Source organism: Elephantulus edwardii, unplaced genomic scaffold (assembly GCF_000299155.1).
Source record: "Elephantulus edwardii isolate Elephantulus edwardi_28Jun2011 unplaced genomic scaffold, EleEdw1.0 scaffold00095, whole genome shotgun sequence".
NCBI lineage: Eukaryota > Metazoa > Chordata > Mammalia > Macroscelidea > Macroscelididae > Elephantulus > Elephantulus edwardii.
In genome coordinates this window covers 8,963,045-8,988,626 of record NW_006399845.1, presented here as the reverse complement: position 1 = coordinate 8,988,626, position 25,582 = coordinate 8,963,045, and the positions used below count along the sequence as shown (strand labels likewise).

General features: G+C 44.1%; 3 protein-coding genes across 4 annotated transcripts in view; 1 reads left to right on the top strand and 2 right to left on the bottom strand.

Annotated features, from left to right (window-relative positions):
• Positions 1-7,522, bottom strand: part of DIAPH1 (diaphanous-related formin 1) — a 173,711-nt gene extending 166,189 nt beyond the window's left edge. Inside the window, exon 1 of one of the 2 annotated variants that reach the window (XM_006891133.1) lies at positions 7,360-7,522. In XM_006891133.1, coding sequence (XP_006891195.1) covers positions 7,360-7,476 — 117 coding nt within the window. In that variant the 5' untranslated portion in view covers positions 7,477-7,522. The remainder of the gene's footprint in view (positions 1-7,359) is intronic. The other variant, XM_006891132.1, reaches the window with a different exon arrangement.
• A 2,808-nt stretch (positions 7,523-10,330) lies between these two features.
• HDAC3 (histone deacetylase 3) lies at positions 10,331-21,919 on the bottom strand. Its single transcript, XM_006891131.1, has 15 exons — positions 21,813-21,919; positions 21,622-21,704; positions 20,186-20,328; positions 16,631-16,712; positions 16,446-16,502; positions 16,292-16,347; positions 15,797-15,930; positions 15,237-15,317; positions 14,813-14,886; positions 14,589-14,653; positions 13,329-13,418; positions 13,140-13,198; positions 12,824-12,903; positions 12,356-12,513; positions 10,331-10,400 (listed from the first exon to the last, which is right to left on the bottom strand). The coding sequence occupies exons 1-15, from the start codon at positions 21,865-21,867 to the stop codon at positions 10,331-10,333; spliced, it is 1,287 nt and encodes a 428-aa protein (XP_006891193.1). The 5' UTR covers positions 21,868-21,919.
• Positions 21,920-23,311: 1,392 nt separating this feature from the next.
• Positions 23,312-25,551, top strand: RELL2 (RELT-like 2). Its single transcript, XM_006891130.1, has 6 exons — positions 23,312-23,495; positions 23,878-23,943; positions 24,073-24,139; positions 24,567-24,752; positions 25,028-25,403; positions 25,519-25,551. The coding sequence occupies exons 1-6, from the start codon at positions 23,312-23,314 to the stop codon at positions 25,549-25,551; spliced, it is 912 nt and encodes a 303-aa protein (XP_006891192.1).
• The last annotated feature ends 31 nt before the right edge of the window (positions 25,552-25,582 follow it).

Here is a 25,582-nt window from a genome sequence, read left to right as displayed (position 1 = left end):
AACACCACAGCTCAAAAGCATCTATTCTCTTTCTATCATCCCTAGTCATTGTCCAGCTCTCTGATGCATAGCAAGTGATTGCAAAGACCATGGCATGTATCAGGCACACCTTAGTCCCCAGATTGACATAATTGCTCTTTAGTATTTGAGAGAGGTCTCTAATCATAGCAATAAATAAAAATACTTAATACAAATTCTCGTTTCAAAATGGGAACATTTTTTCTAGCCATTAAGATTTTGGCCACTGAGAAATAACATTTGCATATAAAGACTTCACTTCTCTAAAATAAATCTAGTACTTCATGTCAATCAAGATGATTTTAACCTTTCTAAATTATATGTGATATAACTTTATCTTTTAAGTCACTATTATATTTTACTGAATATATAATACTCTTAAAAAATAATCTGGCAATTCATTTAAGACAGTAAAGATAAGGCAATAACTAAAATAAAGCAATAACTAAAGGTTACTCTATCATTCTGGAAATAAAATTAATCTATTCAGACATATATACCCATCAACAAAGTTAAATAACTTCTCATTTATTACTATTTTTTTCAGCTTTTAAAACAATTTTCAGATATGCACACCCATGTTTATCGCGGCTTTGTTCACAATAGCAAAGAGTTGGAAACAACCCAGATGCCCATCAACAAATGAATGGATAGAGAAGCTGTGGTATATTCACACAATGGAACACTACGCTGCACTGAAAAACAAGGAGCTCATGCAATATTATTCAAAATGGGTGAGCCTGGAGGACATTATGCTGAGTGAAGTATCTCAGTCACAAAAAGACAAATACTGCTTGGTGCCACTGTTGTACAATGGGACTGACATCAGGGTTGGGGTAAGACTGAGAAAAACTGGATAAGTTATGTATACTGCATTGAAACAGATGAGGGAGAGAATAATTTAAAGTGATATATGATATGGTAGTCTGGTTATCACAAGAGTCCAGAATTAAGGTTGCTTAATGGAGTGTACTGGGGCGGTGGGAGGGGTGCAGGGGGATTGTATACCAAAGAAAGAATTTTTCTATTACTTTTCAAAGAGAGGAGGGGACTGGGCGGGGAGGGCTGGGCAGGGAGAAAAGTGCAACAATGAATGAATGGAAATCCAAAATCCCTGTAAATGTTCATTAAAATTAATAAAATAAAATTTAAAAAAAACCTAACATGATTTTCAGGTAATAAAATTTTCAGTCCTCCATATAAAAAAAAAAAAGTACCCCAACATTTACAAACTCCTCCAAGGCAAGACTTTAACTCCAAGGTACTTCCTTAATTTCACTTCCTATGAGGAAAGAATACCTTTGAGGCAGGCATTTCTGATATTATCTATTTTACCACTGACTGACATGGTAAGTAGGAGGGCACCAATTTTTTTTATTATTATTAATTTCAATGAACATTTACAGAGATTTTGGATTTCCATTCATTCATTGTTGCACTTTTCTCCCCCCACCCACCCCATCCCCCTGAGGGCAACAATTTTTAAGGTATCATTCCATCATCTTAAACAAGTCAGTAGCATTCCTAAGGATCTCCTTCCTCTTCCTAAATAATTCCAGTGTTTTTAATCTTTCAAAGAACACATGGCTTGTACAAAGCTCTCTGCATACTCTTTGGTTTTTCTGTGACCTTTTGCATCACAATTAATGTCTTTAGGGAGAGAGAAGCAGAGTTCTGACCAAAAACTCCACTTCTTTCATATTCTCCACCTTTCTTAAAACTGGGTTAAAATTCTGCCTGGATTCCTTCACCTTTGACAGCTCTCAGAGGTCTACAACTAAACACACATTTTAATCTATCATTTTGTTTTTAGAAAAGGCAGGGAATTGCAACAAGGTAATAATTCAGCATAGATAAACAAAATGAAACAAAAAATTTTAAATTTTATCTTTTTTCCACTCTAACCTCACATTAAAATTCAGGCTTATGCTACTAGCTGGAGCAGGTACACTATTCTCTCTTGTTTCTGTTGCTAGGCACTAACAAGTCAAGTAGGACTCATAGCAACCCTATGAACTCATAGCGATCTGAACCTTGTTCTATCCTGTGCCTTATCATCTCTGACACATTCAAGCCCACGGCTGCAGTAACTACATCAGTACATCTTTTTGAGGGTCTTGATCTCTTCTGCTGACATTCCACCTTTCCAAGCATGATGTTACCTTCCAAGGAATAGCTTCTTCTAGCAAGATATCCAAAGTATGCAAGATGAAGCTTTGCCATCTTCCCCTCCAAAAAGCATTCTCTTAGAATGTATGAATGTCTTGATTGCTTGAGAAGGCACTAAGTCTATTCAACAGAGAAATATTCCACAACTTTCTAACATCCTGATTGTTAACCCATACAAATATTTCACAAACCAGTGTATTTGACACCCACATTCATGACTGCCGAAAAGTCAGAAAACAGTCCAGATCCCATTCATTTAGAGTCTTCTTATTTTCTTTCATCTTTTTTTTTGTTTACTTTTCTTTCGTTGTTTTTTTGTTTTTTTCTACTAGTTTATTTACAAAATTCGAATACAAATTCGAACAAATTCTTTTCATTTCCCTCACTCCCCCACCCATCAAATTGTACAACCTGATGATTAATACCCCCGCCTCCTGCACATCCACATCGCTCTGCTTTCAGCCTCTCCCACCCCTCCTGGATCCTTATACTCATTCTACAATAATGGTTTTATACAATATTTATCCTTGTGAGACGGAGTTAGTTCATTCAGCATAATGCTCTCCAGTCCCTCCCAAGTTAGGTAATACTTTACAAAATTATTGTTCCTGCATGCTACATAGTATTCAACTGTGTGAATGTACCATAATTTCTCAATCCATTCATTTGTGGTTGGACATCTGGGCTGTTTCCATGTTCTTGCAATGGTGAATAATGTTGCGATGAACACTGGTGTACAAATCTCTGTTTGTGCCTAAATTCTCATATTCTCAGAATATTCCAAGTAGTGGAATAGCTGGGTCATATGGAATTTCTATGTTCAGCTTTTTGAAGAAACGCCAAACTACCTTCCAGAATGCTTGTACCATTTTACAATCCCACCAATAATGTATAAGAGTTCTTTTCTCACCAAATCCTCTCCAACATTTATTACTTGCTGCCCTGCTAAACTTTGCCACTGTTACTGGAGTAAGATGGTACCTCATTGTGGTTTTGATTTGTACCTTTCTTACTGCCAGTGATTTTGTGCATTTCTTCATGTGTGTTTGCCATTTGAATATCTTCCTCTGTGAATATTCTTTCCATGTCTTTTGCCCATTTTGTAATTGGGTTATCAGTCTTTTTCTTGTGGAAGCCCAGGAGTATTATGTAAACTTTTGTTAAGACTCTTGTCTGAAATGGCATTACCAAATGTTAATTCCCAGTCTGTAGGTTTTCTTTCCACGCTGTTGGTAAAAGTTTTTTAACCTAAATAGAGATACAAAAGACCTATACAAACAAAACTCCAGAGTATCTCTGCAAGACACAATAAAAGACCTAAAGAAATGGAAAAATGTGCCCTGTTCATGGATAGAAAGACTGAATATGGTGAAAACAACAATCCTACCAAAAGCAATCTACATGTTCAATGCAATTCTAATCCAGATACCAAATTCCTTTGTCAAGGAGATTGAAAAGGTTATCAAAGTTATTTGGAGAGGCAAGAGGCCTGAATAAGCAAAACACTTTTGAGAAACAAAAATTAGTTTGGAGGCATAGCACTCCCTGACCTCAAAACCTAATACACAGCAGTAGTAACCAAAACAGCATGGTCCTGGTGCAATGACAGGCAGAATTGAGAAGCCAGAAAGAGACCCAGCTTCTATGGTCAACTGATATTCAACAAGGAAATCAAAGCTGTCAAATGGGGAAATGATCTCTTCAACAAATGGTGCTGGCAAAACTGGACTTCTACTTGCAGAAAGGTGAAATAGGATCCACTTCTCACACCACACACAAAAATCAACTCAAGGTGGATTAGAGAGACCTGGGAGTAAAACCCAAAACCATACCTTGATAAGAGACAATCTGGATTCAAGCTTAGAAGCGTTAGTCCAAGGTATAAAAAGACTGCCTAATACAACCAGAAATACACAATCTACAGAGGATAAAATTGATGCATGGGACCATCTAAAGATTAAATCCTTGTGCACATTTTCCTTCATCTTAAGAGCTTCTGAAAGCAAACTGAATGATGCTGGGAAAAGAGCATGCACAGTGTCCAGTAGAGGAGAGACTCATGAAGAACCCAGGGATATAACCAAGGAGTCTGGCTTCAGTCACATGTGCCATTATCTCCCAAACAATCATGATTCAAAAGATGATGATGCCCAACCACTTTTTCAAGTGTCCATCAATGAGCCAATGGCTAAAGAAACTGGTTCATGCATACAATCAAGTATTATGCATCACTAAAAACTGATCCAGAATTTGTAAAATACTGCACAACATAGATGAATCTAGGACAAATTATGCAGTATGACATAAATCACTCAAAAGGCTAATTATGATATTAAGATCATTAATACAAAATGTCTATACACAGAATCAATCTTGGAGGGAGGGGGTGAAAAACTAATAAACAGATAAATTGGGTGACAACAAAGACAATATACAGTAAACATCTGATTAAGATGTGATAGACACTATAATTAAATAATTAATTTTAAACATGTCTATTAATTATTAGTTGGAAATTCAGTATGATTTATAAACTTTCACTTAAAAAAAAAAAGAGATGATGTCCAACCACTTTTAAACTTAGATTTCTATCTCTTCACTCACAAGATGCCTCAGGGGTTAAGAGAATATAAGGCAATCTATTGAGCTCAGGATTCTCATCGGTTACCTGTATTTAGAAAACTACATAAACTCAAAGGGTATGTAGCAACTAAGGGAAATAGCAGCCCCTCAGATGCAAATATATAAAACCCTCAGGCATTCTAAGTTCAAAGCAGTGTAGATTTCTAAAGTATCCACTAGTGAAGTTAGAGCCTATACACCCTAGAAAGTATGAAGTAGGCAAAACAGTTTTGAGTTCAATTTTAGTCTTTAGTTCAAGAAAACGAAATCAAGACTAACAAAAGCACAGCAGTAATCTCACCCACTCTACACACCCACATATACATACACACCACACGGACACAAAGAGAAGTAGATTGCAGTGCTCTCCCCTAGTCTTCCATTTCCACAGTTTTCATAAAAAGAATGTGGTAGAAGAAACAGTGTTACTTTGAGATAGGTTATACTTGGTAATAAAGGAATTAAGCATCATTACTTTCTGGGACCCTTTTAATCCTCTAGATACTAACCTAACTCTTCCCTCTACGTAGACTATTTAAAGTTTGGTTTATTCCAATACAGTAAGTTAAGGGTTAAGGCCACTGCCTCAGAAAGAAAATAAGAACTTGGTTCAGCTCCTCCCTCTCTAAAGCAAATACCAACAACACAGAGCCAAATCCACTCAGCATACACAAGACTCCACTGACATTCCAAAAACAGGTGAATACAGGTACCTCACCTTAAAGCACCATACATTTCTTAAGTTTCTTTCACAAATGTGAAGAATATACAAGTGCTGAATAAAATTAAAGCACATATAAAACTTTACCAAGGAATTTAAAAAGTATTTGTTAGTCACAAAAGTCACTATAAATCAACAGGAATAGCTAAAAAGTTGGGCTAGAAAGGTCAGACAGTATCCATGGAAACAAAATAAAAAGATACAGAAAAGAGAAGGAACATGGGCCTTAGAAACAGTTTTAGAAGGAAAGTTCTGAGGGTCAAATCTTAACCTAAAGAAACAGAGAGAAATAGTGTCATCAAAGAAGGAGGCCACTAATAAATATAACCCTGCACTTCTGGAGGGAAAAAGATGCTCCTCAAACAAAAGTCTGCAGTTACTGATAGTCCATAAGTCACTGCAAAGGCCAGTCCAGGAGCACAAGGTTCTGTTACAAAGAGGTAGAAAGAAATGAGTCACTATTTTAATTCTGTTTAGTATTCGTCAATCTCTGTGTCACAAAGAACATTTCCTTCTAGTTTCTGTCATTTGTTTTCTTCACAAACTTTTGGAACTGGGTCAGAATGCTGGGAGGGGGGAGAAGAAAAGGGGAAAAAAATAGGAACATTAAATAAAACTATTTGCTCGGTAGAAGGATACTGGGATAGATGTGATCACCTGGAGAGGGGACTAACTATAGTTACAACTAGACAATAATGATTAAGATCCAAGACTTTTCTCTTCTTATAGACAATTCCTCTTTATCTTTCAAAGCTTTTCCACTAAAAAGGAGATAAAGGGAGTGAAAAAGATTTAACGTGGATAAGAGACTGGAACATGATACAGTTACACGAACATCACCAGTCTCCCTTCAGATCAGAATTCGAGGCAATTGGCACCTGAGGAAAACTACTCTTCTACTGGTAGAAAAAGGAATGTCAATCTTCCTGAGGCACAGGAGATGGCAGAAGAGGAGATAGTTATCACAGGAAATGTATAGAAAACAATTCAGTTGGACACGCACTTCTTGAACTTAAAGTCTAACTTCACACACACACACACACACACACACACACACACACACACACAGAGGAAGGTTTATTACCATCCTAGGTCAAGAAGGGTTTAATGCCAAAGAAGTTTTAGATGACAGAAAAGTGATAAGCAACAGGGCAAAGCGGCGGATTCTACGGATCGAGCAACACAGGGAAGCAAACGAAAGTCATGCCTGAATGACCTGGGAGCCCGGGCAAAGGACCAGTGATCGCAAGGACAAACGTCCAAGGGAGGAGGGAAGGCAGGGCCCAAGTCAGGTAACATTCCTAAGGGGAAGGATTATCAAGTGGCACCGGGCTGAGGGCCCAGCCAGGGGACAGAGCGGGAGGAAAGTTAGCAAGTAAAAGGGATCAATCATGGGAAAGGAAGTGACCTTTAGGAGAAGGAAATAAGAGAATACCTAAAAAGGAGGAAGGGTAATAAGAGAAAATAAACCCAGGAAAGCACAGGGGGCCAAGGCAGAGAAGGCGTGTTTGGGTAATAGAGGAAGAAGAAAGGAAGTGAGACTCCAGAGCAGAGATGCGGCTGGGAGCCGGCTGAGGCGACGGGGCTGGAGGGCGAAGGAGCCCCGAAGACTGCCTAGCCAAGGGCTGGACGGGGCTCCGGGGCTTCGCGAGGTCCTGGAGGGTGGGGATGGAGGGCTGCAGGGCTCAAGACCGAGCGAAAAGAAGGGAGGCGCGGGGGCGGTTCCCGAGAGATGGGAGGATTCCCCTGGGGTCGGCTACGGCTATGCTGGGGTTCTCGAGGGCGGTTACCCAGTCGGGTGGAGGGAGAGAAGTGGGAGGGACACTCACAAATTTCTTGGATTTGCTGCCATCGCCGCCCGCTGGAGGCAGCTCGTCCGGGCTCCGGCCCTTCTTCTTGTCCCGGGTCCCGCGGCCGGGCCCCAGGTTCCCGCCTGGCGGTTCCATGTCCGGATTCGCGCCGGCTTGTGGGCCCCGCGCCTACGCCGCTCCCGCCCGGCTGCTCCTCGCTAGCAGCCACCAGCACCACCACCACCGCCACCACCCAGCAGATCCTCAACCCGCCGCCGCGCCCCGCCTCATTAGCATGCCGGGCTGCGCGCGCCTCATGAATATACAACGATGACGCCTTGCTCCCGCCCGCCTGCCCCACTTCCGCCCGGACCCGCAGCTCCTACCAATGGGAGAAGGAAGGGGGGTGGCGGGGAACCGCTACCTGCCCGGCGGGCCTAACCATTCAGTCCCACGTTGGGGGCGGGGGGTGGAGAGTGGGCGGTGCAGTAATTCTCGGTTGTAGCGGGTAGCCGCGCCCCCTGGTGGATAGACAGGTACAGAGCAGGCCTCTCCCAGGTCCCACGCAGCGCCCACGTGCTGTCAAACCTAGATCCGCTCATACCCCAGACCAAAATATTAATATCTGAACAACAAAAAATAAGCCTATTATAGGGACTATTTGTCTGACAGAAAATTTAGTGCTAAGATTATGCATTTTTTATACGTGCAATACCAATGGAGCACATTTTTTAAGTAAAAAGATGAGTTACTCTTTATTGCCTGCAGCGCCGTGCAGTATTTGAGTCGACACGTTAACAACCATCGCCATTTGTTGAAAGCCGTGTACCAAAAATCGGGTTTATTCCAAGGTAAAAGTTAATCCTCAACTGGACTAACCCTAAACCTCATTTGAATCTCAGGTAAGTACTTTCTCACTCATTAATTTATTGCTGTCAAATCGTAACTGACTCATAGTTGACCCTTCATTAGGTTTCCAAGGTTGAAAAAAAGAATGGCCATTTTTCTCCAGAGAAGCCACACTGCTGGATTTGAACTACTAGAGAAGTGTGGGCTTTGAAACAGCAGTGCTATTAAGAGCCTACCAGAGCTCTAATTGTTTATAATCTGAGTAAAAAATTTAAATTCATTGCCATCAGGTCAGAACTAATAGCTGATCCTACAGTAGATTTTTCTGAGGTTGTAAAATAGCAGGGGAGGAGATGTTTCATCTTCTCCCGCAGAGCTGCTGGTGATCCAAACTGCCAGAGGCACCACGTTTGGATTAGTAACTCAACTTCCTACCAACTAGGCCACCAGAACTCCCTAATTTAGGTAAACTAATTATTGCAAAATTGATCTACATGGTAACTGTTACCATTTACTGTGTAATTGCCTTGCCTTAGGCTGGCCCTGTGTGCAAAATACTAAGGTTGAATGTTTTACACATTATTTTTCTCTCATCAGGTCTTCAAAATCATGTGATAGATTCGATTAGACTCTAGTTTATGGGAAATTCAGGCTTTGAGAGCTGAAGTAACTTGCCTAAGGATACACTGTTGTTGTTAAGGAAAAAAGCTTTAAATCCAGGTTAGTCTGTCAAAATGTTTAACCAGGATTCCCCCGATATAAGTCAAACATGAGTGAAAGGATTTATGTTCTCGAAGAAATGTGGTCTTCTTTCAGCGATTTCAGACTTTTGCCCCACTGAAAAAACCCTGAGAGCCAGCAGCCCCTCACATGCACTTTTCTGGAGGGTAGTCGTTCTTAATTACTAAGGTGTTCCCAATGCTTAGTCCAGGGCCTCGTGTGCTGCAGGGACTCTGTCAGAATAGCTGGCTTCTAAATCTTGAGACCTTCTAATTCAAGATGGAAAGCTGCATTGACGTGTACAAACCACATTTGAACTCAACTTGCACAAAACAAACTCCAAAAAGCTACTTACTTCTAACATAAAGTGTTATGAAATGGGAGCAAAGGAAGATGTATCTATTATTCTTTCTTACACCACTGTTTATATTTAACAACTGCGTATCAATTTCTAGCTTCCCTTCAGTGTATAGCCTCCAGGGAAGGATCTATGTCTGTGGCTACTATAACATCAAGCGCTATTCTTCACATTAAGAATTATTTGCCAGACACTGTGCTATGCACTGGACATACTTCAACTCAATATATTGTCACCAAATAGCATTGCTGTTCCAACCAAGTTCAAAACGAGTCATCTTCTATTCCTCTTAAACTAGTAGCCTGTACAGTTTTATCTAGCTCTTAATCGGAATGCTCTATTAACTCCCTACATAAGATGATCTATTTTACACATGCAGAATATGTACATAGCAACTAATAGTGTTAAATGAACATTTAATGATTTTTCATATATATCTATATCATCACCCCTATCCCACTTCTCCCTTTACACATGGAGTGCTAGCAAGAAATAAGACCATTCCCAGAAACACAAAGGTACAAAAAATACCAACTTGATTTATTGGATAAAAACAGTGGTAAAATGGATGTAAATCCAAAAAAATTAGAATATGACATTTCCACATCCCCTCCCCACTCAAAACCGCACTTCCCTCTAGTATTAGGGACCCAGAGTCCTTTGAAAAGTTCTCTCTTCACTTGCTCCAGAGCAAGATTTGTAGCAGGAGAACCCAAGAAAGGAAGACATCAGAGGCAACCTCAATCCTGCCAACTACTTCAATCCTAAAAAATGTCTAGTTGGAGGGAAGAAGGGAAGGAGTGAGGCAGCCTAGGGCCTGAGGACTGGCCTCTAGGAGTCACTGTTCAAAATGACCCAGGGCGACTGTCCTTGCCTCCTTCCCTTCCCAAACTGGTACTACCATCAGGCTTGGGAAGGAAAGGAATAGGGAGAGAGGGCTTTAAAACCAGATGTGGGCTCTAAACCCTTCCCCAGAATTGGTAACAAGTCCTGAGGGTGACCAGCCCAGGACTGCAGAGTTACACCTTCTCCCTCTGATGAGGTGAAAAGGAATTCCTTGAGATAGAGCATTCCCAGCAGCTCTTAAATTTCCACGTCACTCTCTTTGTCATTGTCATGGTCTCCATCATAGAACTCATTGGGTGCTTCTGGCCTGCAAAGTAAAGAGAGGTCAATGTCCCACTCTCCAAGTCCCCATCTTGTCCTACAGAAGAACTCTCTCCACTTCTCAGGCACCTTTTATCAGAGAATTACTCTTCCTCTTGGTAGACATATGTCGCTAATCATTCAACTATTCACATGTGTTAGTCACTAACACTGGCCATAGCAATACTACTGAAAATAAGCCCACCAAGGTTTATGCCCACCCTCAGAAAGCTAACACCTAATAAATAAAGCGACAAAAACTTACAAAGAAAATAAGTAAATATGATCCTTCCAGATGGCAAAAAATGCTGTGAATATTTTATGTAAACCAATATAAATTTTTTTAAAAGTGAAAAAAAATGTATATGAACTTTGTATGTAAACCAGAATATAAAAAAATATTATATGAATAAAATGAAATAAAGTAACATGTCTGTGAGTGATGGGAAGAAAAAGATGACATTTCAAGCAAGCTAAATAAGAAGGCTTTTCCAAGAAGCTAGGACTTGAAGTCAGGACTTCAGGAAGCAGTAAGTGACCTAAAAAGAGTAAGAGAAATCCCAGCGAGCTCTGGGGGCGGGCTAGTGGCAAGAAGCTGCACTGTAATCTGAGAGGTTAGCGGTTCAAATCCATCAGATGCTTTGCTGGAGAAGGAGGAACAATCTCCTCCTGTACCAGTCAAATCTGATTTGATGGTACGTACACACACACACACACACACACACACAAAGAAATCCCCTACTCTTCTCTTTGTCTGGCGCTGGCACCAGTTGAGCCTCAACTTGCTTTCACCAAAGCATGCATTTTAAATAAAGCATATTTGCTATAACCACCACCACCACCACCACCATGTAAGTAGAATGCTATAGGCTTTGGAAGGTAATTTGGCAACAAATAAAAATTAAATGAACACAGCCTTTGTCCACTGTAGCAACAACAATTTTAGTTGCTACTAATTTGAATCAGTAGGTTATGAATTCTAACTTACTGAAATAAACTAACAGGCAAGGATATGTATGTATAAAGCAGTTCACTGCCACATTCTTTCTAATAGTGGAAAAAATGAAAAGAAATATAAACTTTTAGGGAGCTCCGGTGGCTTAGTGGCAAGAGGCTGCGCTACAATTCAGAAGCCACAGTTGGAATCCACTGGCTGCTCTGTGGGAGAAGGCTGGGCAATCTCCAGTGTGATTAACTGCCTCTGAAAACCCACTGGAGGGTCAGCTATGGGTGATTCTGACACAAGGGTACACAACAACAATAAAAGTTTTTAATACTTAACATTAAAAATACAAACTTTTTATTACTTTTTTTTACCAGTCATCAAAGGTAACTGGTTAGTTTACGTTATGTACACACCATAGATTATTCTACAGCTGAAGAAACAGGACAACTGATCTAGACATATTGACATGGAAAGATACATTGTTTTGTTTTATTGAGGGGAAGCCAATTTTAGGTTATAGTGCAACATGCACAGTACCATGCTACTTTTATTTAAAACAAAGATACACAACCTATTTCAAGAGCGAGTTGTATATGTGTGCAGTTAAAATAGTGTACTTGTAAACTATATAAAAAGGGCTGTGTGAAAAATTTTAAATCAAATATTAACAGTGGCTATTTCTGTGGAATTGTGTGAAAGCAAATTTAACATGCTATGGTGCTCTTTGAGATTTTTCAAATGAATATGCATACTCTTTTTTTCAGAGGGAGAAAGAAAAGGTTATTATGAAATTTACATCTTGAAGAGTGAGATAGACCTCTCCCAGAAGCAGAGGTGGGGAAAGGGCACATTACTTTTGTAATAATTAAAAACAGGAAAAGAAAAAGAGGTGGAGAAGTTATAGCAAACCAAAGATAGGTGAGCCAGAAACAACTATATTAATGTGATTCACATTTTCCTCTACCCTCCCCAACAAGCCTGCTGAAAGCTCCTGCTCTAAGGTTCTGTCTATAGACCTGCTGTAGTTCTCCTCAGGACCCCTTTCCTCTGCATCGGCCTCGTCAGTCCTGTCGTAGGTCAGGAGATCTGAGGGTACATCGTGGATCTGGACACTGGGTGCATGGTTCAGCATCTTCAGGTTTTCAAAGATTGTCTGGCGGATCTGGTCCAGATACTGTTTGGGGTGGGAGGTTAGAAATGGAGTGTGAACGGTTCCCACTGACCCCAGGGCACCCACCCTCTTAGTCATCTGTCATCAGTACTGTCCTAGTTTTAATTCCAGTGGTTAAGGTCATTTCAGGTCCTCCCCCAGCTGACAAGTGACCCTCTTCCCACCCATGACTGACTGCCTCAACTTTAACCTCAGCTACCACCTGGTTGCTAACAGTGATAGCAGTGGCTAAAAACTTCCATTTCTTCTCTGCTTCCTCCTACATCCACATCCTGAACCCCACCCCTGTGTTTAGCTTCTCTAAGCTGCTGACCTGGCGAGAGTTCTGATTCTCGATGCGGGTGCTGACGTCTGGATGGAGCGTGAAGTCCGGGGCAAAATACTCAAAGTATTCTTGGGGTAAGACAGTAGGAAGAGAGAGGATGGCTCAGAATGAGCAAATAAGGTCCAGACAGGGCCCAAGAATTTCCCCAACCCCCACTTCATCTGTTCCCTACTCCAAGCCCAAGAGTTTAGTCTGCTTAGCTCTGTGAGGGTCCAAGTTCTTATCTGCCTTTAAACCAGGACATTCTGGGATCTTGTGAAAATGAGCTTACTGTATGGTGGGGATATGCTGGGGTGGTTCTTACCACTATAGGGAAGCTCCTCACTAATGGCTTCTTCTACTAGCAGCGATGTCTCGTAAGTCCTGAAAGCAATCAGTGAAGACAGGCTTTGCAGCCTGAACAGGCGGTCTAAAGGCGCCACCCACCAGCCTCAGGAAGCCCCTTGCTCATACTGGATGAGGGGGAAGGAGAAAACTCAGTAAGGGTGCTCACCAGCAGCGTGCAACATTTCGGACAGTATAGCCACCACCACCTAGCACCAGTAGAGGGATATTGAAGCTCTTGACATATTCGACACACTCCCTATTAAAAGGAAACAAAGCAGTATGTAGAGAGTTATCAAAAGCCAAAGTATACAGCTCTAGCTCCTGCCTGGAAAGGGGCACAAGAGAGTGTTGGGAATGAGAAATGTTCTATATCCAGGTGTTTAAATTCAATGCATTATACCCTTAATATCTGTGTACTTCACAATGGAATGCTATGCAACACTAAAGCACAATAAAGAATTCATAAAATGCTGCATAGCATAGATAATCTAGAGGATGTTCTGCTGATGAGTCACTTACAAAAAAGCAAATATTGTGTAAGACTTACAAGAAGCTAAAGAACAATTAACACACAGAATAATTAGGGATGCTAGGGGAGGGAGAGAAAAATAAAGATTAATAAATAGGTAGCAGACACTTATTGATATGGGCAAAAGAAAAGGCAACATACAAGAAGGTAATAATCAGACTGTGGGTATCGTAATTAATGTTATCAAATAAGATGTATACAAATGAATGAAAAATCAATATGCTTTGTAAGCTTTACTTCAAATCACAAGTGTACAAAAAAAACCCACCCAACACTACTGCACTGTATATATTATTACGTCTTGATTTTTTATAACTATAGTTGTGTCTTGCTCAACACTCTCTGTAGCACCTCACCTGTTAATCAACTATTGTCATTAACCAACCACTAAATCCTGTCAATTACAGACTCCAAAGTATAGCTCAAACCTTCTCCTTCTCTCCTTCCCTACAATCTCATCTTAGCACAAGTCCATCTCGTACTGTTATCTTGTGTCTTAGCTTTCCATTTTTTTCCTTTATAGGATTTAACAGCAATCTCATTGTTTTGTTTGTTTACTTAATTTTTTTTGTTGTTTACTTATTTTTAAGTCTGATTCCTACACTTGACTATAAATTCCATGGAAGGAGAGACCGTGCCTGCTTGAATTCTCCATTGCCTCTCCAGCTTTGATATATAAGCTCTTTGCAAAATCCTACTACAGGGAAAAAAAAAAGTTCTCTTATGAGTTAATTATCAGCTGCAAAAGTCTGGTCAAGATGCTATCTCTGGTTCAAGAACAACTTGTAATTTTCATTCCCAAGAAAAGGTAAAGCCTTTTCTTTATGTACTTTATGTAGTGGGGCCGACCCCAGGCCACTTGAAAATCTGAGGGACTGGAAGGAAGATAAGTCTCACCCATGTCCTCGGATGCTAAGGTTGAAGCAGCCCAATCGATCACAGCCCAGAGAGTCAGCTCCACACTGCAAATGGCAAAACCACACACAGCTGCAGTGACATAACTGACCAAAGCACCACTGAGGTGCTTTCTTTCCCTTCCCCAGGAATCCAAAGACCCTCTCCTCCCACTCTCTGCCCCGAGCCCAGGCTGAGCACTCTTGAAGGGGAAATGACAGCACTACCTGAAGCACAATGCATGTGGGTTGGTAGAAATCCACGACTTGGTTGATAACCGGCTGGAAGAGATGCTTATAACCTGGGAGAGGGCCAAAGATGGGTACCTGGCACCCCAAGGGGATGGGGAGACAGGGAACAAAAGGAAAAAGGGGGTTGAGAGAGTATGTAGCTATGGAAAGAGGCAACCCAAAGAAGCAAATCATTATATGATTAATGGTTATAAACGTCTAGATGTTGCTGTTGTTAAACCCTTTAAATGCCAGATGAAAGCTAGTGATCTTTATCCCAGAAAAATGTACAACTATACAATGTGTTGCAGTTTCCAGGGAGCAGTTAGTGATCCCTTGATGACCCATCAAGAGACACTACTAGGCAGAAGGTAATTTAAAGAAAGAAAAAGCAGTGAGCAGGGAAGTCTGTAGCACTTACTCTGGTCATCAATGCCATCCCTCAGGGGCACATTGAGACAGTAGTAACGACCACTCTCAGCCCCAACTTCATACATGTCACCTATAAGAAATGGGGAGAAACGAGCTTGGAGTCATGCATAGGAGGCACCCACAATGTAAATGCTTCAAAAGTAACCCGTGCTTAAAGCTGCTCACTAAGTCTACCTATTTCAACAGACTTCAAGAGTCTCCAAGTCTCTTGCAGCTTATATGCATTCCACAAATACTTCTTTTGAGGGCTTACTATGATGCTGATAAAGACAATGAATTACCATGCTTATATTCTCAGAGATGGGGATGAAGAGGAGGGAGACTGCAAACAAAACACCACCATAATAAATACAAATAGATAGCAGTGAGTGCTCTCAGAGACACAAACTGGGTGATGTGACAGTAATGGAGATGAAGGTGATTTCTCTAAAGGTCGGTCAAGGAGATCTTTGAGGAGATGACATTAGGCTTAGACCTGAAGGCTGTCAAGGAGGCAATTCTGGTAGAAAGGTGAAGGCTATGCAGAGGAGAGTAATCTCGATTCCCTACCTGTACCAGGGAAAAAGTAATTTCCATATTTGTGGAAGGACACTGTCATGACCCGATCAGTGAGGTAGAAGGCTTCCTGAACCCCATCACCATGGTGGATGTCAATATCGATGTAGAGCACCCGAGGGTGGTACCTGGGGTGAGGGTAAAGCCAGAGTCTGAGGCAGAGGTGAACACCAAGGAAAGCAATATATTCCTCTAAAACATGCAACATAAAATTATTAAGTGTTTCTACCCAAGTCACCTAAAACTCTACCCATCAGTTCTTAAAATGCAAATGTGAGGCTCGCTCTAGGAAGCAGGGACAGGATAAAGATGTGCAGAGAAGGATAAAATTAGAGAAAGCAACTGAGAATCTGCAGCAAAGCTAAGGAAACAGCCAAGAAATGCACCAAGAACATGGAAGACGCCAGTGCAGGGGAGGTCAGAGGTAGGCCTGAGGGACCGCTTAGACTAGGGTTTCTTAAGAGACGCATCTCTTCCCTGGTTACTTACTTGAGCAGTTCCAGGATCCCAATGACAATGTCATTGACATAGCAGAAGCCAGAAGCCTAGAGTGAGATGATGGTCTTATAGATACAATTCCTCCACCCAGGTATCTTCCTTTATCAACCTCATTGACCAATGTCTCTCCCATAACCTCACTCACCTCAAACTTCTTGGCATGGTGCAGACCACCAGCCCAGTTAATGGCAATATCACAGATCTGAAAGGCAAATATCCAACTTACAGTCTGCCTCAGCCCACCTCTCAAGCCGACAAGCCAGGGTCAGGGCTAAGGCCCTGAGTCAAGTAGCCCAGGGGGACGAGGGAAAAAGACAGGGTTATGGTCACCTTGTTGTTCAGCTGGGTTGCTCCTTGCAGAGATGCACCTGTGTAACGGGAGCAGAACTCAAAGAGCCCGGGAAACACAGGGCTGCAGAGGAGAGGAGCCAGTTAGAATCCAGCTGCCTTGGTCTGGCCCTCTCCTACACCTCTCTCCTTACCTCAGACCCCGCCAATCTCCACTCTTGAATAACTCCCTCTTTCCCTTCCTACACTCTTAATTATTTGTAAATTTACATAAAAATTCAGACCAAAGCATGTACCAAGCCCTGTGCTGTAATACATATTCAACTGTTACCAAGTACACACTTAAAGAATAAGAAGCCATATAATGTACAAAGCATCCTGCTGGTACCATGGGGAAGCAGTTGCTGCTAACCAAAAGGCTGGCCAATTGAAATTCTTCAACAATTCTAAGAGAAAAAGAACTGAAAAATCTTCTCTTTTAAAGATTACAGCCTTGGAGATCCTCTGGGGCAGTTTAACCCGGTCTGTAAGTTGGGATAGAGTAAATAGCACCTGACAACAAGAAGTATAAAGCGCTTATTTAGAACAGTACCTGGCACACAGTAGGCATTAATGAGGTGTTAGAGATTAGGAGTATGGCAGGCTACCCACTCCCACTGCTGTAGACTATGACTATGTAAGACAGAGAAGAGCTCCCACATCGGATTCCCAAAGCTATACATCCTTACAGAAGCAGAGCAGCACATATCCTGTGGAGTGGCTGGTAAGTTTGAACCACTGACCTTAATGTTAGCAGCCAAGTGCTTAACCGCTGTGCCACCCAGGGAGCTCCAATAGTAGGTGAGTATTCTTACTTTGATAAATACCAGAAGAAACAGCCAACAGAATTTAATGTAGCTGCCACTGAAAAGAAAGACTTATGTACAGAAGGGACAGATCTGAGATTGCTCCTTTCCCTTCTCCCTATTAAAAGTTTTTAACAATCTGGCTTTTTTATATTAGATACTTTGAAAACACGCAAAAACAAATAAAAGGAAGAAAACACCAGATTCTCATCTGAAAATCAGATAAAGCGAGTAGCTGAAAAATGTGAGTTCACAACATGTAGCACAAACCACTAAGTGGTGGCACTCCCTAACTGCACAGAGAGCTCGTATAGGGCACCAGCTGCAGCCCAAGTGCTGACCAGGCATTCTGAGACTTACAATGTGAACTGGGAAACAGCAACAGCAACCAAAAACCCCCAAGAAACCTCCCAAGACAGCATGTTACATCAAATTAGCAGCGCAGTATGTGATCCGTGGGCTAGTACAGTTAGGAATAAGGCTTCAGGAGGTGGTCCGAAGCCTGGGAAGGCCCTGATGAGGCTGAATGGAGAATGGGTATTCCAAGAAGGCACCCTGGGCAGCAAGAAGACTAATGTTGGGAAAGTATTAAGGTACTCAAGGCCAGCCTAATCAGCTCCTATCCTCTAGCCTAGTTATTTCTAATGATTATTATCTCTCAAGGGAAAGGACAAGTACAGCAGTGTGAATACTGCCAGCTCCACTGATCAGCGATGGGCCTCAGGGTTAATTTAACTAAGTCTCCCCAAATCTCATTTTATTCATACAGAATAGAAAATGATTATTACAATTTCAAGGCTGGTGTGACAATGAAGTGGCTGCATCAGCACCCCTCACCATAGTACCTAGTGGAATAAGTACCCAATAAATGGCAGTTGTTGGAGGAAACTACAGACAAACAACCAGAATTCTTTAAGTAAAAATCAAGAGGAAAAGGAAAAGCTACAGATGAAATGTTTTAACAGATACATTAACTAAATATGAGGGGAAGATTTAGATACTGATTTAAACAAAATTTTTAGGGGTAGAAGTTATGAGGAGACAAATAGAGAAATTACAGTACTAACTACATGTCTGATGTTAAGGAATTACTATTGGTTTTTCAGGTGTGATGAAAATTTTGTAGTTATAACTTTAAAATAATTGAATAGTATTTCAAGGCACACAATGAAACATTTACAAATGAAACAATGTGACATCTGAAATTTGTTTAAAAATAATCTAACCTTAGGTGATGTACATAAAATACAGAGCCCATGTGTTCATAATTTTTCAAGATAAATTATGGATACAGGCAGCTGATGACTTTGTTCTTTTAGAAAAGTCTGGTATTTTCATAAATTGAAAAAATATTTTAAAAAGTAAAAGTGAGTAGATGATAGTTGTTAGAGTCATTGCTTTTTCACGCATGTGTACTGGACTGTAAGCAATGTTGTACCTGTACTATTATTTCCCAATTACATAACACTGATCAAGTCTTCTACATATTAATAAGTTCGCTAAGAACCAAATCATGTCAAATCACCATCTTTACTATTAAAATCACGTTGGCTGCTTCTTTATATATAATAAAACCCCAAGAATTCTGTTGCCACAGAATTAATTCCAATTTAAAGCAACCCTATGCGAAAAAGTAAAAAGAACTGCACCACAGGTTTTCCAAGTCTATAATCTTCCCAAAAGCAGACAGCATGCTACCTCTCCTTCCCTTAGAGCAGCTGGTGGGTTTGAATCACCAACCTTCTGGTTAGCAGACCAATGAATTACAGGCAAAATACTTAATCATTTTCTCTCTAGGGCCCCTCTCAACATAATAAACTAAAAACGCACTATTCCGACTCATAGTGACCTTCCATCATACTGACCCTCCTATAGGTTTCCAAGGCTGTAAATCTCCACATAGGGAGCTCTAGTGGGAGTTGCAATGTTAACCCAAAGGCCATGGTTCAAATCAACCAGCTCCAGCAACAGCTATTCTTGTGTGATTTATAGCGCCAGAAACCCAGTGGAGGGTTCTGACTCGAGAATGAGTTGAGTTTGTGCTGTGTAGAGATTTCTAAAAAAAACTTACTGCCATGAAATTGGAAACCACTTAAAAGCAGTTTAAGCACTCATATTGCTTAAAAGGTCAAGCCACACCTATCTCTTTAACCTCAATTCAGATGCTCTCCTATCTATGGCCAAGCATTCAGCCTCTTTTCTGTTCCTCAAACGAGTCATTCTCTATCTTACCATATAGCTTTTCATCATATACAGTCCTCACTGCCCGCTCTACATTCCTCTCTCCCTCCACCTACCCAAAAAGTTTCACCTAATTACCTCTTACCCTCAGATTTTAGCTCAATCTTTTGTCACTTCTTCTAGGAAGCCTTCCCTGACCAGCTTGCTCCCAAACTAAATTATGCTCTCAATTACACACTCTCTAGTTATAAACCTCTCCTTAATGGATCTGGAACAACCACAATATTAAATTTGTAGATTATACTGCCCTCCGCATTAGACTATAAACTCCACAATTGACCATCCCCACCCTCTATCTTTTTTGTCTCTGTATGTATTCCCAGCACTTAGCCCCAGATCTGGACTGCAGCAAATGATCAATAAATATGTGCCGAATTAGCAAATAGGAAGATGATGATTCACTGGTAAGCAAGCACTTCCTTAGCTTCCCAATGCTGTGACCACAAGATCTCACTCAAGCATTTCCCTCCTTCAAAGTGTCTAGTGATGAGAGACCCAGTCCTTTCCTCACCAGTCATCACCCACGTTGAAGGCATTAAGGCTTTTGGTGAAGCCTTGCATATTGGTGGGGCTGACTCTCTGAAGGAAGTCGATGTAGTCCTCAGAGTGGAAGCGGCACATGTCATGCTGGGAGGCCTGGTATGGCTTGAAGACCTTGAGATGGAGACACAAGATGAACCCATGGGGCTGAGACAGCTTACATAGCCCCCAACCCTGATGATTATCCAAGCTGTCCCTGCATCATGCCAATCCTTACTCTGAGCCTACAGAAAGAGGCTCTGCTTAGCCAAGTGGATTACTAAAATCAAGCCCCCTATTGATCACTGGGCTTGCTTCCTTGTTCCCATCTCTAGCCCAGTCCCTTCTGCTTTCTTAACCTTGAGCCCAGATCAACCTGCTCACTTTTGAGTCTCCTGTTTCTAGTTTTCTTCACATTCCTTCCTCCCTTCTTTCTTTTCCATCTTATATAGTCTAATAATATGGGGTATATGGAAACCTAATTAAAACCCAAGAGGCTAACCCAGAGGCTTAAAACATCTTTTGAGGAATTCATCTACCCTTTGAGAATGAGGCAAGCAAAATAGTTTTTCCCCTCCCTAGAAGAGGTACAAAGATATATGTTGTTGATAGGTGCCATTAAGTATACAACACACACTGACCCTATGAACAACTGAACTTTGTCAGATATATACATAGATAGATATGCAAATGAGCTCAAGTAATTAATTGATTTCTGCGTTAACATCACTTCAGTTTTTGCTATGATCAGTTCATTTATTTGTGCCTATGCACAAGCAGTGAACATTCATTCAGATTTTTGACCAATTCTCTTCACAAAGCATAAGCCTATTATTTTAAATCACAGTCATAATTCTAAGCTGGGGACAGCATATGTTATGTCTAGGAGATGAAGAATGAACCAGATATGGGTGTTTTAGTTGGAAAGGGGATACTCAGGGTATTTCCTCTCACCCTTCAACTCCAAAACACACACACCCACCCTAGAAATACTGAGTCCTCCCTCTAAAGCTCTAACATCATCCAAAAGGAAAGAGAAGATGAAAAGAAGGGGTGGGAACTGAGGATAAACCTCACACAGGAACAATGGTCCAGCCGCTGTCTCATCTCTAACAAAGCTTTGGCACTCCTCACACACTAAGATGCTGGAGGAGACATCACTCCACTCCACTGTACACCTAGGTCACGGGCCACCACTTGAGGTCAATGGGTACCTGACTTGAAGGGGAAAAGTAGCCTGCATTAAGTCTGCCAAGGCCATCCTCCACACTCTAGAGAAACTGAGTACCTCCCAGCGCCTTCTATCCAGCCACCATCACACCACTTTTCCTTATGCAGATAGGACTAGATGTGTTCAGACCAGCCCGCTCAGTCTTAAGGGCACAGCTCGCCCCACCCACAACTCATGGCAGAGGCTGCGGAACTCACGATCATTTTCTTATAGAGACCGTAGTGCAGAACCAGGCTATGGGTCAATGCCAGGCGATGAGGCTTCATAGGATGTCCAGCCCCTGGGGGTGGGGAGAAGAGATTTCGTCAGTTTCCACCCCCAGAGATGCAGGCTTTCCCTCGAAACCTCTGCGTCCCGAAATCCCTCGTACACAACCCTGATTTCTCACCATAGTGGAAGTTGCCCACGTCCGGGTCGTAGAAATAGGCCACGGTCTTGGCCATGGTGACCGCGGGACCAGGCCCCGCGCCTCCGCCGCCTGCCTGGCCGCCAGCCCCACCCCCGGCCGTGCGTGTTGCGTAAGCGCGCAGCCCGCCTCTGCGGAACCAGGAAGCTCAAGCCGGGCCTCTGCGGAGCCACGCCCCCTGCGGGGGCCCCGCCCCCCCCACTTCTGGGCAAGCACTTTCTGGGTTGTGGGGTGATAGCTTGCCGGCTACAGCTGAAGGAGTGTTTTCAGTTCTAGCGTGGGAGGGCTCTTTTCTTCCCAGCGAGGGCCAAATCCTCGGGAAACCGAGCTGTTTGTTTCAAAAGGTGTGCAAACTGTGTTCTCCGCGCCCACTTCACTAGAAGGCTCCGGAGAGCCGGCCACGCCACCAGGCTCTGCAGAAAACCTGCTTCTACCTCCCCACCGGGGAAATCTCTGACCATCGTCCCGGCTAGGGGCATCAGTGGGCAGGAGCCTCTCCAGCGGGGGGGACAGGCCAGACAGGAGCTCTCCTGCCGGGCCGGACCGCCTGTCCTCCCCCGGACACAGACGTAGCCGCACTGTCCTCCGGAGGGGGCTCGGCGCAGTCACGCGCGCACCACACTAGCGCTCACACGCGCGCACAGCTCACGCTCTCCGCCCCGCACACCTGCGCTCCGCCCCTTGGTCCCGGGCCGGCGGCAGACGAAGGCATTTGGGAACCTAGAGAGAAACCTGCGGCGGTCCTTCCCACCCCCTATCCTTCCTGAGGCCGGAGTTGTCCGGAGCCTGCTTGCTGCTCCCAACTAACCCGCATCCTTCTCCATCCTTCCCTCCCCCCGCCTGCCGCGGCTCCGGTAGCCGCAGCTGCAGCCCCGACCCGCTGAGGCGGCGAAGGGGGGAGGGGGAGGAAGCAAGGGATGAGCACCGGGAGGGCGTCGGGGGCCCTGAGCCAGACTAGGACGCCCCTGGAGCCGAAACCCGAGCCGGAGCCTGAACCCAACGACTGGTACAGGGTGGGCCAGGTGGTCAGGGTGGAAGGAGCCGGATACGGGAGGGTGCGGGGATGGAAGGCAGGGGAGGGGGCTGCGGAGGCCTGGCCCAGGCCGGCGCGGACGCTGACTCAGGCGGGACTCCGGGAGCCCGCCGCTTGAGAATTCCGTCCCACCTTGCGCTGCAGTGTCCTTGGGAGGGACAGAAGCTCGGGGACGAGCTGGAGAGGGGAAAGCTCCGGGCGTCGGGAAAGAGGGACCGGGGTCGTGGAAGAAGACTTGCGCAACCACCATCTGGCCCCGCGCGCCGGCCGCTTTGGCGGACCAGCACCCCTGGCCCGGACAGCTCCCTGGGTAGTGGGTGGGGCCGGACCTCCGAGGCTTGCCGGTTTGGGATCCTGAGGACCGCATTCCTGCCCCTCCCCACCATTCCCAGCTGCAGCCCCCTCCCTCCAGGAGGCGCCCTGGGCCGTGCTCGCCCCCCAGGGCCTCATGTCGGAACCACAGCCTGACCTGGAGCCGCCCCAGCATGGGCTGTACATGCTCTTCCTACTTGTGCTGGTCTTCTTCCTCATGGGCCTAGTTGGCTTCATGATCTGCCACGTGCTCAAGAAGAAGGGCTACAGATGCCGCACGTCCAGGGGCTCAGAACCTGACGACGCCCAGCTCCAGCCCCGTGAGTCAGGAGCCTAGAACTCTGGCTCAGTCACTTCGCACCCCTATCCCCACATCCTTTTCTGCTTTCCCTGACCAACACAACTAGGTTGGATCTAAGTCAAGCCTGCAGGAGGTCTAGTGATGCTTCCTTGAGTCATCAAGTGGGGTGACATCACCCTGAAGGCAAGATTAGAGGAGGGCTACATGGGCAGGGAGGACTTAGGCTCCCATTGACTTCCTCATCCTCCCCTCCCAGCCTTTGAAATCCTGAAGTCCAGCATAATAGTAAATAGATAAAGGGTTAGTTAGGTCTTGAGCAGTAAGCACTAGGAACCACCAGTAACATCCCTTTCAAAGCTGATTTATTTCCCTCTTCCTCGCCAACCTCTTTCCTCTTCCAGCTGAGGAGGATGACATGAATGAGGACACGGTAGAAAGGATTGTTCGATGTATTATCCAAAATGAAGGTGGGTGTAGGCTGGCTTCTCTCTGTATGTCTCTCTCTCTCTCTCTCACTCACTCACTCTCTCTCTCTCTCTCACACACACCCTTTTTCTTTTACTTTGACCTCCACTATCTTTTTCCTTTCCTCTAAGCCAATGCCGAGGCCTTGAAGGAGATGCTGGGGGACAGTGAAGGAGAAGGGACAGTGCAGCTGTCCAGGTGAGGTGATAAAAGGCTTCTGCCTTAGAGAGGAGCCTCTCCTCCAGCATAACCCACCCAGTCCCCTTGCATGTTTGGGGGAGGGGAAGTGGAATGAATTGGAAAGCTGGCTTTCCCATAGAAAGAAGTTCTGTAAAAATCCTGAGACCTTAAGTCCATGCCTACCACCTAAACATCGTCAAAGCTTAGCATTAACCCCTTGTGCCACTCCCTTGGGTTAAACATCATTCTTTTTAGCAAGCAGTCCTGAAAGGAAAACACTGGTCACTGACATCTTAATACCAAGTTTATTAGACAAAGACAAAATGTTGGGGTCTTGGGGAAAATGGGTTATCTGGAGGTTTAAGGAGCATACTGAAAGAACAGGAGGAAGCAGAATAGGAAAACAGATGGAAATGTCACCCCTGCTCTCTTCCCTACTGTCCAGTGTCGATGCCACCTCCAGCCTGCAGGACGGAGCCCCCTCCCACCATCACACAGTGCACCTAGGTTCTGCAGCTCCTTGCATCCATTGCAGCCGCAACAAAAGGCCCCCACTTGTCCGTCAGGGCCGCTCCAAAGAAGGAAAGAGCCGCCCTCGGCCTGGGGAGACCACTGTGTTCTCTGTAGGCAGGTGGGGTTGGAGTGCTCCAGGGAAAGGGAGGTAGAGGTTGGGGCCCCAGTGATCAGACATCAAACTCCAGAGCTGGGCCTGGTGGGACTCCATGCAGGACCCCTGAGGAATCCTGGCTCTTCTAGATTTGGGGCTGCAGCCGGAGTCAGGCTGTATGAGATACCATGCAGTTTGAGGGGGAAGTGGCCATCACATCTAGGATGTCCCTGATTAGAAGGGAGGGCAAGAAGCCTCTGAGTTGTGGTCCTAAGCCCCAATATTCCCTCTTCTCTCAGGTTTCGGGTGACACATATTGAGAAACGTCATGGGCTACATGAGCATCATGATGGCTCTCCAACAGACAGGAGCTGGGGCTCTGGTGGGGGGCAGGACCCAGCAGGCAGTCAGGGGTCTGCAGGAGGGCAATCCAGAACAGGGATGGCTGCCATGGAGAGGCTGCCCCCTGAGAGGCCACAAGCCCAGGCCACAGCCAGCCCCCCAGTACAGAATGGAGGACTCAGGGACAGCAGCATAGTTCCTTGTGTACTTGAGGGGAATCCTGGAGCCTCTGCAGAGCAGGCCCTGGGGGCCAGAAGCAGAGGTCCAAGCCCAGGGGTGCCCAGTCAAGAAGCAAATGGACAGCCAAGCAAACAGGACACCTCAGATCACCAGGTATGAAGACACAGCCAGGGCTGCAGTGGGATGTGATGAGCTGAACTTGTACTGTTCTCTACTCTCGAAACTCTTTGTCTTCCCATTGTCGACCCCTCCTCTTCCTTTCTCTCAGGTATCCCCACCACAGGGAGCAGGGGGTGTATGAGGTGAGTCTGCATGGGCCCCAAGGTAGGGAA